Consider the following 19104-nt stretch of genomic DNA (forward strand, 5'->3'; position numbering starts at 1 on the left):
TTCCTTTCTTCAATGGCCCTTTTACCCCTTTCCTTCTCATTCATTTGTTAATTCATCCTACACAATACATTTCAATTAATTCCTTCACTTTTTAATTTATCTAATATGGCCATTGAATTTTAAAATCTTACACTTTAATCACTAACCTGATATTGAGGATGTTACAAATCACCAATAATGCAAGGAATAGTGAAACTCTCTGAATCTTTGAGCTTTGGTGGCAATCGACTCATTGTCATAGTTCTACATCCTTCAGTAAGTGCAACAGTCTCAAATTCCCTAAATCTTCTTTTCATGGAAAGAACTTCTCGTATGAACTTGATGTAATTTAGGTTTTGCTTCAATGTGTCAATCAACGGAACGTTGATTGTCAATTGTCGAAGTACATCAATAAATGCCTTAAATTGTTGATCTTCCTTGATCTTATTAAATCGTTGAGGTAATGGTAGAGGTATCCTTGTTTGTGGTTTTTGTGGCATTGTTGCTGATGAGGCGTCTGGCAATATAGTAGGCATTGCTACTGGAAATGGTCTAAAATTACTACAATGTCCTACTTTTCTTGCTGTGACACTAACAGTGAGTATTTCAAGATCGACTTCCATGTTGTTGGCCTTCTCATGTTTTGTAACCTATTCATCAATAGTACTCTTAGGATCCTCAACAGGTTTTTCAATGTGAAGGTCACTTCGAGTAGTAATGGCCTTGCAATGCTTATTGCATTGAGCTTTCCATTGCTCTTTTGGATTTTCAGTATCGATGGGCAATTCTCCTTGTGGTTTATTACTCAAATCATTCACCAATTGACCAACTTGATTCTCTAAAACTCCTATTGATGTTGATTGACTTACCATGTACTCCTTCATTAAGACTTCAAGAGAAGAAACATTGGTGGATTGTGTTGAAGATTATCCTTGATAACTCTGCCTATGTTATGGTTATGTGGCCTGTTACTATAACTTAGGTTGTGGCATCACCTGTTGCTGATTGTAATGATGCTACTGAAGATTTGCAATATTTTAACTCATTCAAGATAAATTGGGATGGTTGCGGTAATTAGCATTATAAGTGCTTCCATAGGAATTTTCATTCATATTATAATTCCTCACATAGAATTCGGATTTGGGATTTTGAGTGTAACACCCCCAACTCGTACCCGATCCGGCTACGAGTCCGAGATGTCACACTGACTTTTCAAAACCTTTACTTGAACAAAATAGTAAATAATTTTAAAACTTTTACTAAATACAATTAACTAATTTACTTAAAAGTAGTATCATATGATTTTACAAACCAATTAGAGCATATCAAATTCCAAAACTTTATTTACATGCCAACTACCTCTATATACCAATTACATATATTTTCTGATCTGTACTTTGTAAAGGAGATACTGACCTGTCTAGCTCCACATTGCTCTCTATATTCTTTTCGAACCTACGTGTGAAACAATCACACGCTAAGTCGATGACTTAGTGAGACAAATAAAACATATAATAAAAATCATAAAACATTCTATATAACAAAACACATGAACATTTAATACTAACTTATCATACAAAATCATATAACAATTTCATACAAAATCACACATCTTTTTATATAACAAATACACTCATGTACATATATCATCATCTACTTTCTTAGCATTATCATATATATTATTATCATTATTTATATCATTATCATCAAATTATTTATCACATGATCTTGTATTTATCATTTCTGCATATCATATAAGACATATATCATTTCACCTAGAACACCCATAACATCATACAATTCATATAACACATTTCGTATAATCAAAAACATATCCATCATATATATATATATATATATATATATATATATATATATATATATATATAATATTTGTTATGGTTTCTTTAGTAGCCCATGATACACTAGTGAGAACTAAATATATTTGAGTGCATTGAGGTTATGCACAAATACTGTCACCACAGCTCGTATAAATGCACCGAAGTGCCGCGTAGAATTGCACCGTAGTGCCACGTAGAATTACACCGTAGTGCCAAGTAGAATTACACCGTAGTGCCATTTAATAATGTCTATAAGGACCACATATCATTCCTTAAGAATCATATACATATGCCAAGGATCATATAGGTGTCTCAACAGACCCCATACATGTTCCAAAGAATACATATATGTCCCGAAGGACCGCGTAGACCCTCGACTCTTGGCATGCCAACTATACCCCTAGCTCTCATGACACATAACATGGGCATTATCATTTGTTTCATTTCATATTCACATATTCATATTACTTATCTCTTATCGCATGTCTGATCTCTTATAATCATGTAATCACATAGCTCATGTCATTTCTTATGAAATCACACATATCATGTAATACATATAACTCCTATACTTTCTCATATATTCAGATAGGTAGTATCATAGGACTTATATCTTTTCATATGGTTTATGTTCTATTCTCTTATATTCACATACATGTAATACATATCAAACATGTTTACATAAATCATTTCTATATAATTCACATGTACTTACATTCTTTTTCATATACTCACATAGTCATATAATATAATATTTCATATGACCTCATATATCACATCGCTTATATACATATCCAAATATTCATAGATACATATCACTTAAAGTATTCCTATTTACATAATTTATGGTCATATAGTTCCTATCACAAGTCACTTATCTTATCTCTTCTTCTCATATGTTCATATTTATCATACAACACATAAGTTTTATTACATATTTATATCACATTCATATATCACTAATTCATAATATAATTTACATCGCATCATCTATCTTATTCTTTATTTCTTGGTATGCACTTATATTACATAACCTATATTATACTGATAAACATATATATTACTTCTATTATTTCTTTTATATACAAATTAATCAATTTACTTAATTCAATTTCATATAACTACTATAATTTTCTCATATCACTCCATATTCAAGTTTCCTAATTGATACATTATTCTCATTTCATTCTATAACTCAATCTTATTTAGTTTCTTTCAATTCACATTAAATCATTTAACGCTATTATATTAAATTCTCATAATTAATTATACCACTATGTACACTCATAATCCCATTATTCATATAACTTTTCCACATAATTACCTAGTTTCTATCGTTTCTCGTGGATTCACTTTCATCATATTCTTTTATTTTTACATATTTTATTTCATAATCCTATACTCCCTTTATCATATGATTTATGTAGGTTCTCTTATAACTCTTCATAAACATATATTTTCCATTCTATATATTACGTAGATCTTATCATAGGACTTATTCTTTATACTTATATAAATTATAACACATACAAGAACATATCAGCTCATATAATCAATCATACCTACATTTCATGTCATTCACCTACTTATAATCAACACTTCATGCATAATAAAACAACTATCAGAAATAGACTTATCACAAGTCCAATTTCCTTATAATCCTATAAAATAAGATGCACTCACCTGGGCCTCACTAAGTTAATACTGATCTCTCATATTTCCCTTGATCGATCTTATTTTCCAAATGTTCCGAAACTGATTTATGCTCGGTATCTACACAAATATACAATTTAAGGCAATTTATCAAAATCTAACCTTATAACTTGATACTAATAGCTTAAACGACTTTAAGAAATCAACATTTCCATTTTCCTTTAGGGGGTATCGATACCCTCATGACATTCTGGAATTCTGCTCGTTTGACAGGGTATCGATACCCCTTTGAATGGGTACCGATTCCCCCTAGCCCAAAAATCATTTTTGAGCTCGAAAATCCACTTGATTCAATTCAAACGCTTCATCTTTCATCCCCTTTCATATTCCTAACTTACATATACATACTTAAACTCATTAATATTCATTTATCTCATCTATAACCTCAAAATTCCATCTTTCTTATGGAAATCAATAATCATACCAAAGTTTCCATGTTATCTAAACTTAATTATAACGCTTCTAACTTCTTATTCTTATAGATGACAAGTCAAATTCATCCTCCAAATTCGTTTAAACCTTCTTATTCAAAATTTCACTTAAAACCCCATATTCTTTAATCTCTTCTAACATCTTCATCTTTGAGTTTTTACTTATCTTTAGACTTCCTTAAGCTTTCTTACTTTCCAAATAATCAAAACAAACTTAGAATTCAAATAATAATCAACTAATAAAAATTCTCACCTTAGCTATTGGCTTCCATGCATGAAGAAGAAAGGAGAATAAGAAAACTCTGGAAACTCATTTCCCTCATTTCCCACGTTTTATATCCCTTAAAAGAGAAATAAAAATCTTCTCTTAGAAAAGACCATAATACCCTTATTACTTTCAAAATTTACTATTAAATCCAACCTCAAAATTCTCCAATTAAAATTCTGAACTTTTTAACTTATTTCGAAATTGAACATAATACTTTCAAAATTCACCTTTAAGTCACTAGCTCGATATTGAGGATGTTACATTGAGGGCACTCTTCATAGTTGTGATTATCTTCATAATAAACACAAGAAAGACTAGATGTGGTTTTTACCTCATAAATAATCCCTGGCTTTTGTAGCTTTTTGACCATATCTGTTAATGCTGAGATTTAAGAGACCATGAAATTGAAAGCGTCAGAATCCACTGCTGCAACATTGCGTCTTCCAAACATGTTCCTCGTATTGAGATATTGGTAATCATTATTTGATATTCTCTATAGAATATCATAAGCTTCATTGTGTGTCTTATCCAGTAACATTACATTGGCCAAAGCATCCACCACCATATGAGTTTGCATGTTCAACCCATTGTAGAACATTTCCATTTGCGTCCAATGTGAGAATCCATGCATTGTACTTTTCGTAACAAGTCTTTGAATTTCTCTCATGCCTCATACAAATTCTCATATTCTAATTGCTTAAAAGATATCAAGTCATTTCACAGCTTCACATTCATATTTGGTAGATTAAATCGCACCAAAAACTTTTATGCTAGCTTGTTCTAGGATGCTATAGCACTAGGTAGTAGCAAATTCAACCATGCTCTAGCTTTATTTCTCAACGAATAAAGGAACAACTTCAGCTTTAGTTCCTCTTCAGGAACTCCTTGCTGAATAAATGACTCACATACTTCCATAAATGCTCGAAGATGTGCTCGAGGATCTTTGATAAATGAACCATTATATTGCCTCATGGATTGTAGCATTTGAAACATCATTGGTTTTCACTCAAAATTGTAGCATGTATTGCTGGTCATACAATGCCAAGATGTAAATCATCAAGTGTTAGCACCACGTGCTCTCGAATAGGCCGAATGCGGTCATCCTGGTTATAAAATTATTGCTGATTGATTCTAGCTCTAGTTGGCATCTCATCGTTATTTTCATGTTATAGCGGAGGTAGAGCATTGTTACTATTTCCAACATTCATGTTTGATTGATTCTCATAGCTTTTCTTTGATAGTGACGGATTTTTCATTCTATTTCTAAATCAAAAGGCTCTATCTCATTGTCACCACGGAACATAAACCAACAAAACTAATAAAGATGAAAAAGTACATATAAAAAGAAAAAAAATAAGTATATAATAAAACTAACTATAATGCAAAATTGATGTTCCCCGACAACAGTGCTAAAAACTTGATACTATATAAGATGATATAGTAATTACGTAAGTATATGTATCGTTCAAGTAATAAAGTGGTAGCTTAAAAGAACTATGAGTGTAGAATCCTATAGAGAGCAAAACAAGTTGAAAAAGAGTTAAGTGAAGGAAAATTGATTGGTTTGGTAAACTAACAAACATGTAGAAAAATAAAACAATCAAGATAATACTGCAGCAAATAATAGAGCAATCAGACCGATGGACCTATAGTGTTGTTTTACTTGGTTGCTGGTAGAATAAATATGTTGTAGCAATATATTTATGAGTTGTAGTAATATATTTATGAGTTATGCAACAATTAACCCTTAACCTAACAAATTTAATTCTCATTAAAGCCTTATATTAATTGGTTAACAAAGCATAACACTTGGCATCATATATCTCTATATGAAATTGTTTACTCTCATAAACACCAATGCTAGGACTAGTAGCATGCAATCTCAATAATCTATATCTCTAAAAATTACCAAGATAATATACATTTTAAGATGCAAATTATCTCTAATAACATCTAATTAAAATTCAACTCATAAACATATAGTTTAAAGAAAAAACCATAAGTTAAGATATTCACCAAACACTTTATGTTCGGTACGAACTAAAAATAGAAAATTAATCATTCAACTTTAGCAAAGTGTATTTCCCTTCTCAAGTCAATAACACAAGTGTAAGGTTGAACCTCGATCGGTCACCATTACTACACGACTACTCCACTACTGCTAGTGCACTCTTTGCAAAAGACTTAGGCTGTCATTGTAGATCAAATGTGGTGGAGAGAAATATGAATGTGAATGAATTTCGATGTTGATAATGGTTCAAGGTGCTCTCCTATTTATAAATAAAGGGAATAGGCCCTCAACCAATGATTTTTCTCCACATTTCAGGTGGTTCTAGATCCCTTGATAGCTGCCCTCTTCCAGTTATTCATTCTAGAGTATTCCTCAAATCACTTGATGAGTCACCGATTACTACACAATTTGCTAAGCAATCTGGCACCACATTGTATCATGCATTACATGTGGTTTCAATTAATCCCCCAATATCATAGTACTAAATTTCAGCATAAAACATTAAAATCAAACCAACTTCCACCAACTTACTCTCATAATGCAAATCATGAAAAATATATAAAATTGGTCTTAATATGATCATAAAAATACTAAAGTTCAAGCTCAACCTAGGTAAAAATATCTTAAATGATAACTCTTTTGGAGAGTTATTATTGGGGATTTGGGTATTTAAGCATATTTGGGGTTTTACTTGATTCTTGTTTTAGATGACGCTTTTAGAGTAAAGTTTGTGTTTTATAGTGTTAAATGACCTTAAACAAACCTTTAAAGTTTTAGAAGTTGATTTGGGACCAAACTAAAGTGTTTGGAAGGATTTTTAAGTGTTTTCTGAGCCTATTTTTTAGGTTTTATGGTTAGGGTATCGATATTGGATAAATAGTATCGATACCAGTTGAACTAGGTTGATTTTTTTGGCATTTTATAATGGGAGTATCAATACTCTAAGTGGAAGTATCGATATCGCATCCCTGGTATCAATACTAAGGGTAACGATATCAATAATAGGGGTAAAATTTATAATCCATTAGTTATTTTTGGTACTAGTACTCATAGGAGTATCAATACTACAAGTAGAGTATCAATATTACCCCTTTTGGATGGTTAGAATTAACCTTGTTAAGGACCATAAGAGCTAAGGATTATCCGAAATGGTGGAACTTAGTTCGTGAGGGACATAAATGGCCAAATGGGCTAGGAAACCACTCATAGGAGTGGGTTACAACCAAAGTAACCATACTAGATGAACCACTTCCGAGTATCTTAAATCGAACATGCATTGAGTAATCTTGAATGAAGGATCATTCTGAAAGATATGCCAACATGTGAGACGATGAACAACGTGACTAGAGTGATAGAGGAAAATGAATACCACATGAACTTCTATAATCAAAGATGTGTAAGTTACCCTACCGGTTTAAGGGCGAATCGATGACAAATGTGACAAGAGCTACTAGGGACTCATTGTCAACGAACTAATCCTCAAATCAAGTGTTGGTCTAGTTGTAATATAGTAAGATAATAACGATGAATATGAATTTCCTTGAAGGCATAAAACACCAAAATATTATTAAGCCCTTGTATAACGTTCTAAGAGAGAGAACAAACGAAATAGTAGTAAGTCAGGGAGTTATCTCCCCTACTGGTGTTATAACTGATACTAATAGTATATGTGTGATAACCATAAGAACCTTATAAGATAAGATTCGATAAAACTTATGCCTTTGTTTGCCACTCGGGAAACGATGAGGACACTCGAGTTACTTGTGTATATATGAGGATCGTCCAATTGTTTGAGAAATATCTTGATATATCCAAATTAGTGTGAGGGCACTTTAAACGCTAGGTGGACGTAGGCTCTGATGTTACGTGACCCAAAGGCGTCCCAAGTACTCTACGGAGTAGACTAGCCAAACAAAGTGTCGATGATGTGTGACTCGGGCCTAGCCTAAGGTATTTTGGAGGTGTTGTATGACCTGGACCTCGCTTGAAGTACTTGGAAGATGCTGATTTTGTGTGATCCAAGTCTCTCCTAAGGTACCTCTAGTAAGCAAATAGGGGTGTGAGTTCTGTGATGCTATGTGACCTCGAGCTACACCATGATGCTTACTTGTTGTTTTATAGTTGTACCTGGCATCCTTGTGATATCGGGTACTACCATTGTATGTTGCATGATGATGCATAGTAGGATTATACTGAGGTTAGAGGTCTGGTATACGCTTACTTATAGCGAGGCCCTTAGTAGAGACTAAGGGAAGCGTGAGACTTACTCTAAAGAGGTAGAACTGTCAAGCCTTAAGTAGGTAGCACTTGATTAGGATCATGCTTGTATCTACTGCTTATTACCATGTCTTCTAGCATGCTTATGTTTATGTGATTCATATGCTGCTCTAAATTATCGATTATACTACTGGGATTTGTAAGCTCAACATTCGAATGTTTCTATTCACAGGTTAGTATATCGAGCCGTTCGAGGAGTATCGTCGTAGCATGTCTTTCAATATTCCTCATAGAGTACTGTTTAGTTACTTGTAATTGACATGTGTATTCATAGGACCCTTACTTGTCCATTTTAGATTGTAAACTCGAGTTGTATTATTTTATTTAAATTATGTGTCATGGACCTCCAATTTTATAAAAGTATTTTATTAGTGTATTTTACCTATTGATTTTAAATGATAGGTATGGTTATTGATTTCAAAAAAAAAATGGTTAGCCACTTTGGTAGTTTTGTGTGACATTCGAATCCTCCAGACTTTGAGTCGGATCAGATTAGGATGTTACATTAAGAGCACACCATGGAAGTTGCAAAACATTTTAACAACATTAAATTCTAATAAAAAAAAGGAAGAATTGATACAAGCTCTTATAAAGAATTTGTTGAGTTTATTTTAGATCTTCGAATGCGTCATAATTCACCCCCTTTCTTCGATGTTAATGTAACATTCCAAAATACGGGTTAGTGACTAAATTGTAAAATTTCAGAGTTTGGTGATTTAAGTAGGATATTTGTACAGTCCAATGATTTGTTCGGAAATATTTCCTGAAAGTTATTAGTAATTATCAAAGGAATTAAAGGGCAAAATGGTCATTTAGCATGAAAGATATTTTTTATCTCTTTATTAAGAGATAAATGTGAGTTGGGGAAAGAGTTTCTGAAAACTCTTTCTTCTTCTTTTCTTCTTCTCCAACGTGCAGGGCAAAGGTAAGGTTTTCTAAATTGTTGGTTATTTGTTAAATTAAAGATTAGGTTTTGATCATTAGATGATAACTAAGCTTAAGGAAAGCTTAAGTTGTCTTATAATCAAAAGATGAAGAAGTTATAAGAGATTAAAGAAAATGAGTTTTTATATGAAATCATGGAAAAGAGTTGATAAGTTGAATTTAAAGTTAAATTTGACTTGTCATCATCCTAATTAAGGAATATGAAGTGTTAGAATTGTATTTAGAACATATTGAAATTTGAGTATGATTCTTGAATTTCATATGAAGGATAGGATTTTGAAGTTATAGATGATTTTCATGGATATAAGTTGGTTTAAGTAATGGTAGTTGAATTTAATGACATGATAGGGGTTTAAAATAGAAGAATTAAGTGAAGAATTGATGATTTTCGGGGTTAAAATACCAATTCTGGTTAGAGGGAACCGATACCCTATGAAGGGAATCGATTCCCCCTCTTGGATGAAATTTTTCCAGAATGTCCAGGGGGTATCGATTCCCCTGGGGGGGGGGAATCGATTCCCCCTAAAGGAAAAATGAAATTAGGTTCAATAATCTGGCTTAAGTTGTTAACATCAAGTTTAAGGTTTAGGCTTCTGATAGTTGTTTTGAAATGTTATATTTATGTAGATATTGAGCCTAAACAAGTTCTGGAATAATCAAAGGATTAGAATTGATTCAAATCAAACAAGGCTAAGGTGAGTGCAATTTTTATTGTACTTATATTATTGAACGAACATTGGCTTGCGATGAGCCAGTGATGGAGTTACTACGGTAAGAAGTGACTCCTAAATTATTATTTGATTTCATGATTTTTATATGTGCATGAATACATGAAATGTGTATAGATTATTATAAATGTTACATGATATACATGCACATGATTATGCTATGAGACATGACCATGTGAAATGAGAAAAACTATGTGAATATATGAAATGACATATGAATATGCAAAATGTGATACATGTGATATGATATGAAATACATGGTTACACATACATGTGGTATGTGACAGAAGAGAAAGAACAAGTGATGAGAAATGTATTCATCATAAATGCCCATAGTATATGATACGAGAGCTATAGGTATAGTTGGCATGCCAAGAGTCGAGGGTTCTGTAGTCCTTCGGGACGTAGTCCTTCGGGACGTAGTCCTTCGGGACGTAGTCCTTCGGGACGTAGTGGTCCTACGGGACATATATAGCAGTCATTCGGGACGAATACTGAACTAATGTTCGGTGCCCCATGAGGGAATTTATACGAGCTGTGGTGACAGCATTTGTGCACAACCTCAATGAACTCACATACCTCTATTCTCAATAATATACATGGGCAATACAATTGAAAGATAAATTAAAGTGAAAGTGGCACAAGAAGGTAAGTGTTACATGTGCTTGACATGCTTATATATGTTATCATGTGATAGATACATGCATGTTGAAATGTCATGATCAAATGATAAGAATGCACATTCATGAATTTGTTGTTAAATGTTTATTTATTGCCTCACTAAGTCTATGACTTAGCGTGTAAGTGATTTACACGTAGGTACCAAGAAACGTGAAGAGTAAGAATAGAAGTAGCAAGGATAGTATTATTACTTGAAGATCATATCAGAAGTAATCAACAAGTATGTATTTTGGCGTGTATAGAGTGTTGGCATGTAATAAGTCGTTAATTATGAATACTCTGATCAAACTTGTATTTTGTGGTCTCTCTGATGTAAATTAAAGTATTTTGTTTTAAACAAAGTTTTAAATTACCCGGGGTATTTTCTTTAAGTGTCCAGATTTGAAAAGTCAATGTGACACCTCGGACTCGTATTCGGGTCGGGTACGGGTTGGGGTGTTACAGTTAAAATAGATCTGAGCTCGACTATTGTGGCCTGGTCTCTGCAATGACTATGAAAGAAGCTATAGACAAAGTTTAAGTAAAGCTGAAGGATATCAAAGAAGTACTAGAAAGGGAGAGTAAGGGAACCAGTGATATAAAAGATAAGAGAGTACAGTAAATGTACCAAAATGAATAAGATTACCTCTTCAGTCCTTTATTCTATGCCTCGATAGAAACAATCAAGTACGAAAAGTTGAAGGATGAGATTTTTATTATGACCAACTTAGTTAAAGTTGGACGCAAAACTTCAAAGTGTCACTGGTCATAAGCTGTTGCATCGGTGAGTTTTGCAATACTCCTCTTCACGGTGGTGGTTGCATAGTGAATGAAGAATAATAGAGAAAAAATCAATCAAATGTTTTGGGGAGTCAAATGTGTGGTAAAACATTCTAGGTCATCTGTTTAACATGTCATGTCATCATTTCGTTACCCCAGTAGCAATTGTTAATGGTAAGTGATCGATTTATTACAAATCGATAATGTTAATAACCAATGTGTTACTTTTATAACTTCAGTAGAAAAACGAAAACTTACTAAAACTTTAGTAAACATTTATGTAGTTTACCCTAATAAAAAACAGATAATTACTTATACACCCCGATACCCAGAGAAGCTGCGGAACCGAAGACCGTGAGAGGTAACACGAAAATCTGTGTCTTCGTCGTCGTTCGTCCCCCCTTCCAAACCCTAAAAAGTAACGAGTTCTATTCTTTGCCTTGTTCCAGAACTCTCTCAAACTTTCTCCGATCTACCGATTCTGCCCTTCTACACTCTTCACTACCGCTCAACTTCCCTTCCATTTCAACCCTTCTCCCTGGTTTTATTGCATGATCGATTGCTCAACCTTTTCCTTGTTTAAAATTTCCCTCATTCTGATTTTTAGGGTTTCTTTTACTTGACCGCGAAGAATTGACTTGAATAGAAGAAGAGGAAGGTGCTTGAGATTTTTGTCTTTTTCTTTGTTCTGATCTGGAGAAGTACCTCAGTGCGAATCCATGTTAGAGGTATTCTGGGTTTTTACGTAAAAATGAGGTTTTCTCCCCTGATTCTTCTTTTCTAGAATTAGAACTGTTCCTGTTTATTTTTATTTATCTTGGAAATTTGTATAGCTATGGAGATTCCGAGGAGAAAAGTAGTCGAAATAAGAAGTTTACGACAACTAAACTCTAAACCTTTTATAATTAAAATAAACTGATGCTATGTGGCGGTAAAGTATTCCATAATATATGAGATTAATTTCAGCTTTTGCAAGTATAGCCATCACTTGGAAACTTTTGTAAATTGATGTTCACGATGTATTTAGAATTTGTTTTAGAAGTGGAATATGCTATTGAATTGGCTTCTTGAGAACTTAATACTGTGGTCTTTTTATAAATTCAAACGTGAAATATGGTTTTCGGAGATGTTGGTCTGTTGCCTCCCATTAAATCCACCATGAAGCTTTGCTTAGATTTCTGTTTGAGGCAATGAATGTTTTCTGTGGTTCAATGTAAATATTAATCCAGATTTATCTAAAATGCGAGGGTTGTTTGGTTACCTAGTTGGCGTTTATCTGATTTTCATGACATATAGTTTGCCCTATTGTGCATTATGTCGGCTGTTAAATTGTTGAAATATGAGGAGTTTTTTCCTAGGAAAAACTAGTTGTCTGCCTTTGTTTCACCAAAAATTTGTCTATTTAAATAGGCCTCCTAAAGGCAGCTTTCACTTGACTCCATCTAATTGGGAACAACATTTTTTTCTGTAACAAAATCATTTATCTTTTGGCACTTGTGCGAATTCCGATGGCAAAAAAAAAATACTATGTTGAAGAAACCGTAGATTCTATGTGAAAGTTGACTGTAGAAATTAAAAGTTGTAAGTTGCTAGCATGGAACAAAAAGGGAACAGTTTGAAAAAGAAGTGTGCTTCGTATAGGCATTATGCATTTCAATTCTAAAATGTCAGAATTGGAGATTTTACACTGAATGATGAACTTGAAAAGGTTTTTTTGCCTTCGCAGATGTTTTGCCCTGATGCTCATTGATGTTTTCCTTGAATTTGGCTTCAAATTTTCAGTTGATGATGATATATGTTTCATGAATCGATAGCTTATGGATCCTGAAGGCAAAAATTTTGGAAGAGGTACAATGTGTTGAAAGTGTTGCTTTATTATTGTATCTTGTTGTTCTCATTGCATTTGTTTGGTTAACACAAGATTTTGGATTTTCTGTTAGCTTTGTATCAATCATAATACTTTTCCATGGTATTGGCTCCCTCTTATCCTTGTAGGTTAATTGCTCTGGCATTTAACTTCCAAGTTCTAGGTTCAAGAGCTGGTATTCCCTCAGGAAACAAATGCACTCATCACTGGGAGATCATTCATATCTTGATGATCTTACCTATTGTTCTTCCAAGTTTTGGTTATCATTTTCTATTTCCATTAAACAGCAGTTGTTAAAAAGTAGACTAACAAGCATCTTCCCTTCTACCCGAATAAGGAAACCATAGGAAAAGAATTAAGAATCTTAATTGTTGTAGTGGGTTGCTTCTGACACATATACTTGTAAACCTTTTCCTTTTCACCATGTATGTGATATGTTAAATCTGTAAAGTTTGTGGACTATATGCTTTTCCCGTAAAAGGAAATTTGTTTGACGACATTGCTTTAATATATCAGTCACTATCATTATGATATGGCACCATCAGGATTTGTTCAATATTGTATAAGTCTAAACCATTAACTTCATACATGATGATTATTTTGCTTGGTTGTATCTTTTAATCACTGCCATGTATTTACACCTAAAACCATCTTTTATATAATTTTTCAAACTGAAAACCATCTTCATAAGTATTCCATTACTAAATTCATTTCATTTATAAATAATTACCTAATACCAGCATAAGATCCGCTTTCCTTTACTTGCTAACTATGTTACTCAAAATGATGCAAAAGTCATACATGATCCATGTTCCATCGGTTGTATTACTTGCAGAAAATCCATAGGCCACCTAAAATGATTATCAGTCACTTATCTTTTTTAGATTTTGGATTGAAAGCTTCAAGTTAGTTTACTGAAATTCCAGTTGTTTGCTGTTGAATTTTTATTATTGTAATTTTCAACTGACGAGAAACTTCTTATATGAATAAATTTAGGACCAAAGGAACTTACTGGTGCTGTTGATCTTATAAGCCATTATAAGCTGTTGCCTCACCATGACTTCTTCTGCAAGAGACCTCTTCCTTTGTCCATTTCAGACACACACTATCTTCATCATGTGGTGGGAGACATTGAAATTAGAAAAGGAGAAAGGATGCAGTTGGACCAGCTTATTCAGAATGCATCTCATAACAGAGAAGCTAATACCTACATTCAGCCTTTTGATCTAGATATTCTTAAGGAGGCTTTCCTCCTGAGAGAAACTACTCCTGTTGAATTGTCAGCCGTAAGAAATTTACTACTTTGAGATTTGTTTTTATTTAAGCTAAATGGAAGTCCTCGGCATGTCAATGTTTAGTAAAACGGTAAAAGTTTAATGGTCATACAGTGTGTACCCCCTTCTTATTGACGATATTTTCTTCGATAGTCAGCACTTCGGTCAGATTTCTTACCAATTGCTTATTTGATAGAATGAAAAAGGGATTCCTACCATTGCTGGAAAATCAAAGAGTGAAGCCAAAGATAAAGAGAGGAAGCATAAAAAGCACAAAGACAGAGATAAGGAGAAGGATAAAGAGCATAAGAAGCACAAGCACCGTCATAAAGATAAAGATCGAAATTAAGAAAAAGACAAGGAAAAAAAGAAAGATAGAAGTGGGCATCATGATTCTGGTGCTTATCAATCAAAAAAGTACCATGAAAAGGTTGGAAGTTGTTACCTTTCGAAAAGTTTTGGGACCCAAAATCAATTAGCAAAGTTGTCTTGTTTTTTTGTTCAATAACAGCGTTGTTTCTTTTAATCTACGCATAAGACATTTTTGTTTGACCATTAAAAATAAACATTTTAATGATACCAGGAATAAAATTATACTTGTGTCCCTTTGCAAGCCTGCTTGATCTTTTGGAAAGTTTATCAAAAAAACTAAACCCATTTCTTTTGAAATTAATAAGTTAGTTTTTAAATGGATTTCCATATGAATTCTTTTTTATTCATATGATCCCAGAAAAGGAAAATGATGGAGACGAAGATCTTAATGATGTTCACAGACAAAAAAAAGTAAGGTGGTGCACATCATTGTTGTTTAGCTCTATTCTGTTGCATTTTATGGATTATCTTTTACATTTTTGTTATATGTTTAGCATTAACTCCCCATGTCTTTCAACAGTGCCAGTATACATTGTTTTCTAACACGTTCTCTTCTCTCTAATCAACTACATAACTAACTTGTTGCAGCACAAAAGCTCAAAAATTGATGAAGTAGGTGCAATCAAAGTCACAGGCTAAAGCGGTGGCATTCTATGGTTCATTTGTTGTCTCAGATGGTTTTGGAAGTGTGAAAGGGTTTGCTTAACGTTCTCAACATCGGTTGAGGTGAATGCCTGAATGTTGTTGCCTTTTTAATCATTATTATTCTCATTTTTTTCTTGCTCAATATAATATCCTGTTAACCATTATCATTGCTAAACATTAGGAAATTTATATGCGAATATACCCCAGATCGACGATAGTCTTCTTCATTCCCTATTGATCAAACATTATGTGTTTTAAGGAACAATGAAGAACACAAACTATTTCATTGTATTAGCAGTGGGTTAGAACTGGACCATTTGTTGCAGTATGTTTAAAGTAAAATTTTTAGGAAATGTCTAAACTCTAAACATAAAGCTTCAATCATTTTTGCATGTAGCTAAGCAACTGGACTTTTAGAGAATGTAGTTCTCAACTATTTCTGGGGCAACCCTATGTGGCAAGGGTACTGATCTGGATTTGCTAAGTAGTAATTTTTGCATGTTGCTAGACAATCCTTTGGCTGAGAAGGTTGTGGAGTGGCATTCTTTTAACTTCATTTTGAAGAGATTATGTATTTAATTAATTACATTTCAAGTGTTTAAAATTCTAGCGTTGGGTTTAGATTCCAATGAGCAGGAAAAAAAGGCTAGTAAACATGGCTTATTCTCTTCATAGTATTATTGATTTAAAATACACTTGCCACTGCTCATTAAGTAACCTTCTATTATCTAGCTTCTCACTATTTTTTTTTTGATAAAATAGCTTCTCACTATTTGTTGTGTAATATTTTATTATTTATTTATAATTTTTATTATTATTATCATATTATTTTGGGTAGCTAGTAGTGGGATTGGAATTGGGGGAATGCTGTTTAGTTGCCAATTAGGTTTTAAAGATTCTCAGACTCTTGTTTTTGTGCAGAGTAGCTTGTAAACTGACTAAAGAATGTTTAGAAGGTGATTCACACATTGATGGAAGGTATAGGTTGCTGAAAATGGACACCTTTATTCCTGTGTATCATAAAACAGTGCACTAAAGTGGTAGCATTCTAAATTGTGTTATGTCTTTATTCTTTCCTTTTATAGTTTTTGTAGCATGTTGGGTGACTTCTTGTTTGCATACATGATATTTAAAAACTTTATGTTCATTAACTTGGTGCAAAGAAATATAACAGTGCCAGAAATGTAAGATGATGTTTGATCCAATTATTGTTACAAATTAAATTCTGGTACAATTTCTCCTTTCATACACTTTCTAGGGGAGGATTTGAACGAAGCGAACGAGCTCATGGATCACTTGCAAAGAGATTTTATTGTCATCAAATCTGTAAAAATAGAGCCAAGAGTGAAAGCTAGAAAAATGCTAAAAGGGTTCGAGAAATTGATCTCTTTTTAACTTGGTTCTATTTTTAGCTTCCCAATCTGATTTGTTTGGCAGTAGCATCACTTTACAAGTATTTGTAGGAGTAGGAATAGGAGCCTTCTTTGCTAAAGTCCTCTACTACAGATAGTGTATAAAAATAAGTAATACCAGAATTCAATATCCTAAATTGTAAGTTCCTAACATAATTATATCAAATGAAGCTAGCAAACTAAATTGTTAACTAATATTTGGTATGATTTGATGGCTATCGTGTTATGTCCTTGTACGGTTGGAAACTATTAAGCATTTTTTTTGTTTGAGTTAATGTCCATGATATGGTCCATTTTTGGATTTGTGGCTCTCCCCAAGCAATGTATTTTTAAAGGTTTGAACTTGAATCCTTCTCTTAAAAATGTAATGTGCCTTGTCTTTGTTCCCAACACTTGTTGGTATTTAGTATTTTTTTTAATGAAAGCACAATCTTTGTTGAGAATTACATGTGTTGAACAAGATGGTATGGATTTGAGTTTGATCTTTTGTTTGGTATTAATGTAATGTATAATAAAGTCTTTTAAAGAACAATTAAAGTACAAAAAGATAAGTGCCTCGTTGTGATAATATCTTAAATTATTATTTAAGGGAAGGGTATTTTAGTTTATTTATACTTAAATTGGTATTCTGTAACTCAGTTATAAACGTAAATAGTAGTATAGGTACCCAAAAAAATTAAGAGTAAAGATGAAGTTTGCTTTCAAAATGTTGTGTTTCTTTCTTAAACTCATATTTTGTTTTGATTTTTGTTCCCCCAAAGTTATTTTACAAGCATAAGATAAAATTTGTGGGTTTGGAGGGATAGCCCAATCTTTTCAGAGGATGAATAAGCTGTCTTTTCAGAGGATGAATAAGCTGTGTAAATAACCAAAATATCAGGCCATGCTAGAAGAGGAAGGCAAAGATGGATAAAAAGGGTGGCTGGGATCGTTTCTATAAAAAAAATGAATTATTGTATATTTTATATTTTTATTAATAATTTGTTTTTATCTTGTATAATTTTTAAATTCGTTCTTCGATAAAATTTTAGAAGTTTATTCCTTTAACATTAAATTAATTTTCATCCCCGAAAGAAAAAAACTGTCTGAAGCCTAACAAAATTTCCAAACTTTAAACTGCCCTGGGCAGCTTGTGAGTCTTTTTTTTTTTAAATTTAATTTCAAAGGAATGGTGTGTGTTGGTATTTTAGTTGGTACGATTGAGAAGAAATTGTTAATTTGTTATTTGGTTTGGGAGCAAGTTTACATCCCCTCAACATAGCCTAATAAATTATATAAAAAGCAAAAAGAAATGAAGTGGTGTCGGCAGGGCAGCCCCTTGTACAGGAAGCAACGAAACGACAAACAGGCGACTATGGAATCCTAAACAACTGCTACTGCATTATTATTTAATAAACCACTTTATCATGGAAAACATTGATAGTGAGGCAAATCTGAAATATAAATGTTTTACTGTTACTGCTATGATTAAAGCGTAATTGTTTGGGATGATGATGTTGGCAAAATCATGAAATACGGTCATGATTGGAACATGCTTACCCCAAAGAAAAAGTAGTTGAAGTTCACAATGATGAATCTCCTTAACGGTCTAAAGCTCCAATTATGATCCTATAAAAACACCTTTATTCAAGTCAAAACCAGCGTTACTGCTTCAATCCGAATATTCATACAAGGAGTGGAGTATTAATCCAGTTCTCTAATCCCCCTTTTTTCAGAGAAATAAATAAAGTTGCTTTTATATCTTGTTCAGTAAGCATCTTATAAAGTGTCGAGCCTCCACCAAAAATCTAAGAATAAGGAAGTGGAATTCCCAAACTTCGATGCTACAAAGTAAGTCCAATTTCCTATGTTTTTGTTGCTATCCTATCCCCCCCCCCCCCCCCCCCCCCCCCCCCCACACA

The 19104-nt window shown here is 33.0% G+C and overlaps 1 protein-coding gene across 1 annotated transcript; it reads left to right on the forward strand.

Annotated features, from left to right (window-relative positions):
* Window positions 1-11985: 11985 nt before the first annotated feature.
* Window positions 11986-16836, forward strand: LOC120177157 (mediator of RNA polymerase II transcription subunit 19a-like). Its single transcript, XM_039183383.1, has 6 exons — window positions 11986-12361; window positions 13360-13481; window positions 14497-14786; window positions 14971-15204; window positions 15735-15872; window positions 16713-16836. The coding sequence occupies exons 2-4, from the start codon at window positions 13451-13453 to the stop codon at window positions 15121-15123; spliced, it is 474 nt and encodes a 157-aa protein (XP_039039314.1). The 5' UTR covers window positions 11986-12361; window positions 13360-13450; the 3' UTR covers window positions 15124-15204; window positions 15735-15872; window positions 16713-16836.
* The last annotated feature ends 2268 nt before the right edge of the window (window positions 16837-19104 follow it).

Source organism: Hibiscus syriacus, unplaced genomic scaffold (genome assembly GCF_006381635.1).
Source record: "Hibiscus syriacus cultivar Baekdansim isolate YM2019G1 unplaced genomic scaffold, ASM638163v2 tig00112285_pilon, whole genome shotgun sequence".
Lineage (NCBI taxonomy): Eukaryota > Viridiplantae > Streptophyta > Magnoliopsida > Malvales > Malvaceae > Hibiscus > Hibiscus syriacus.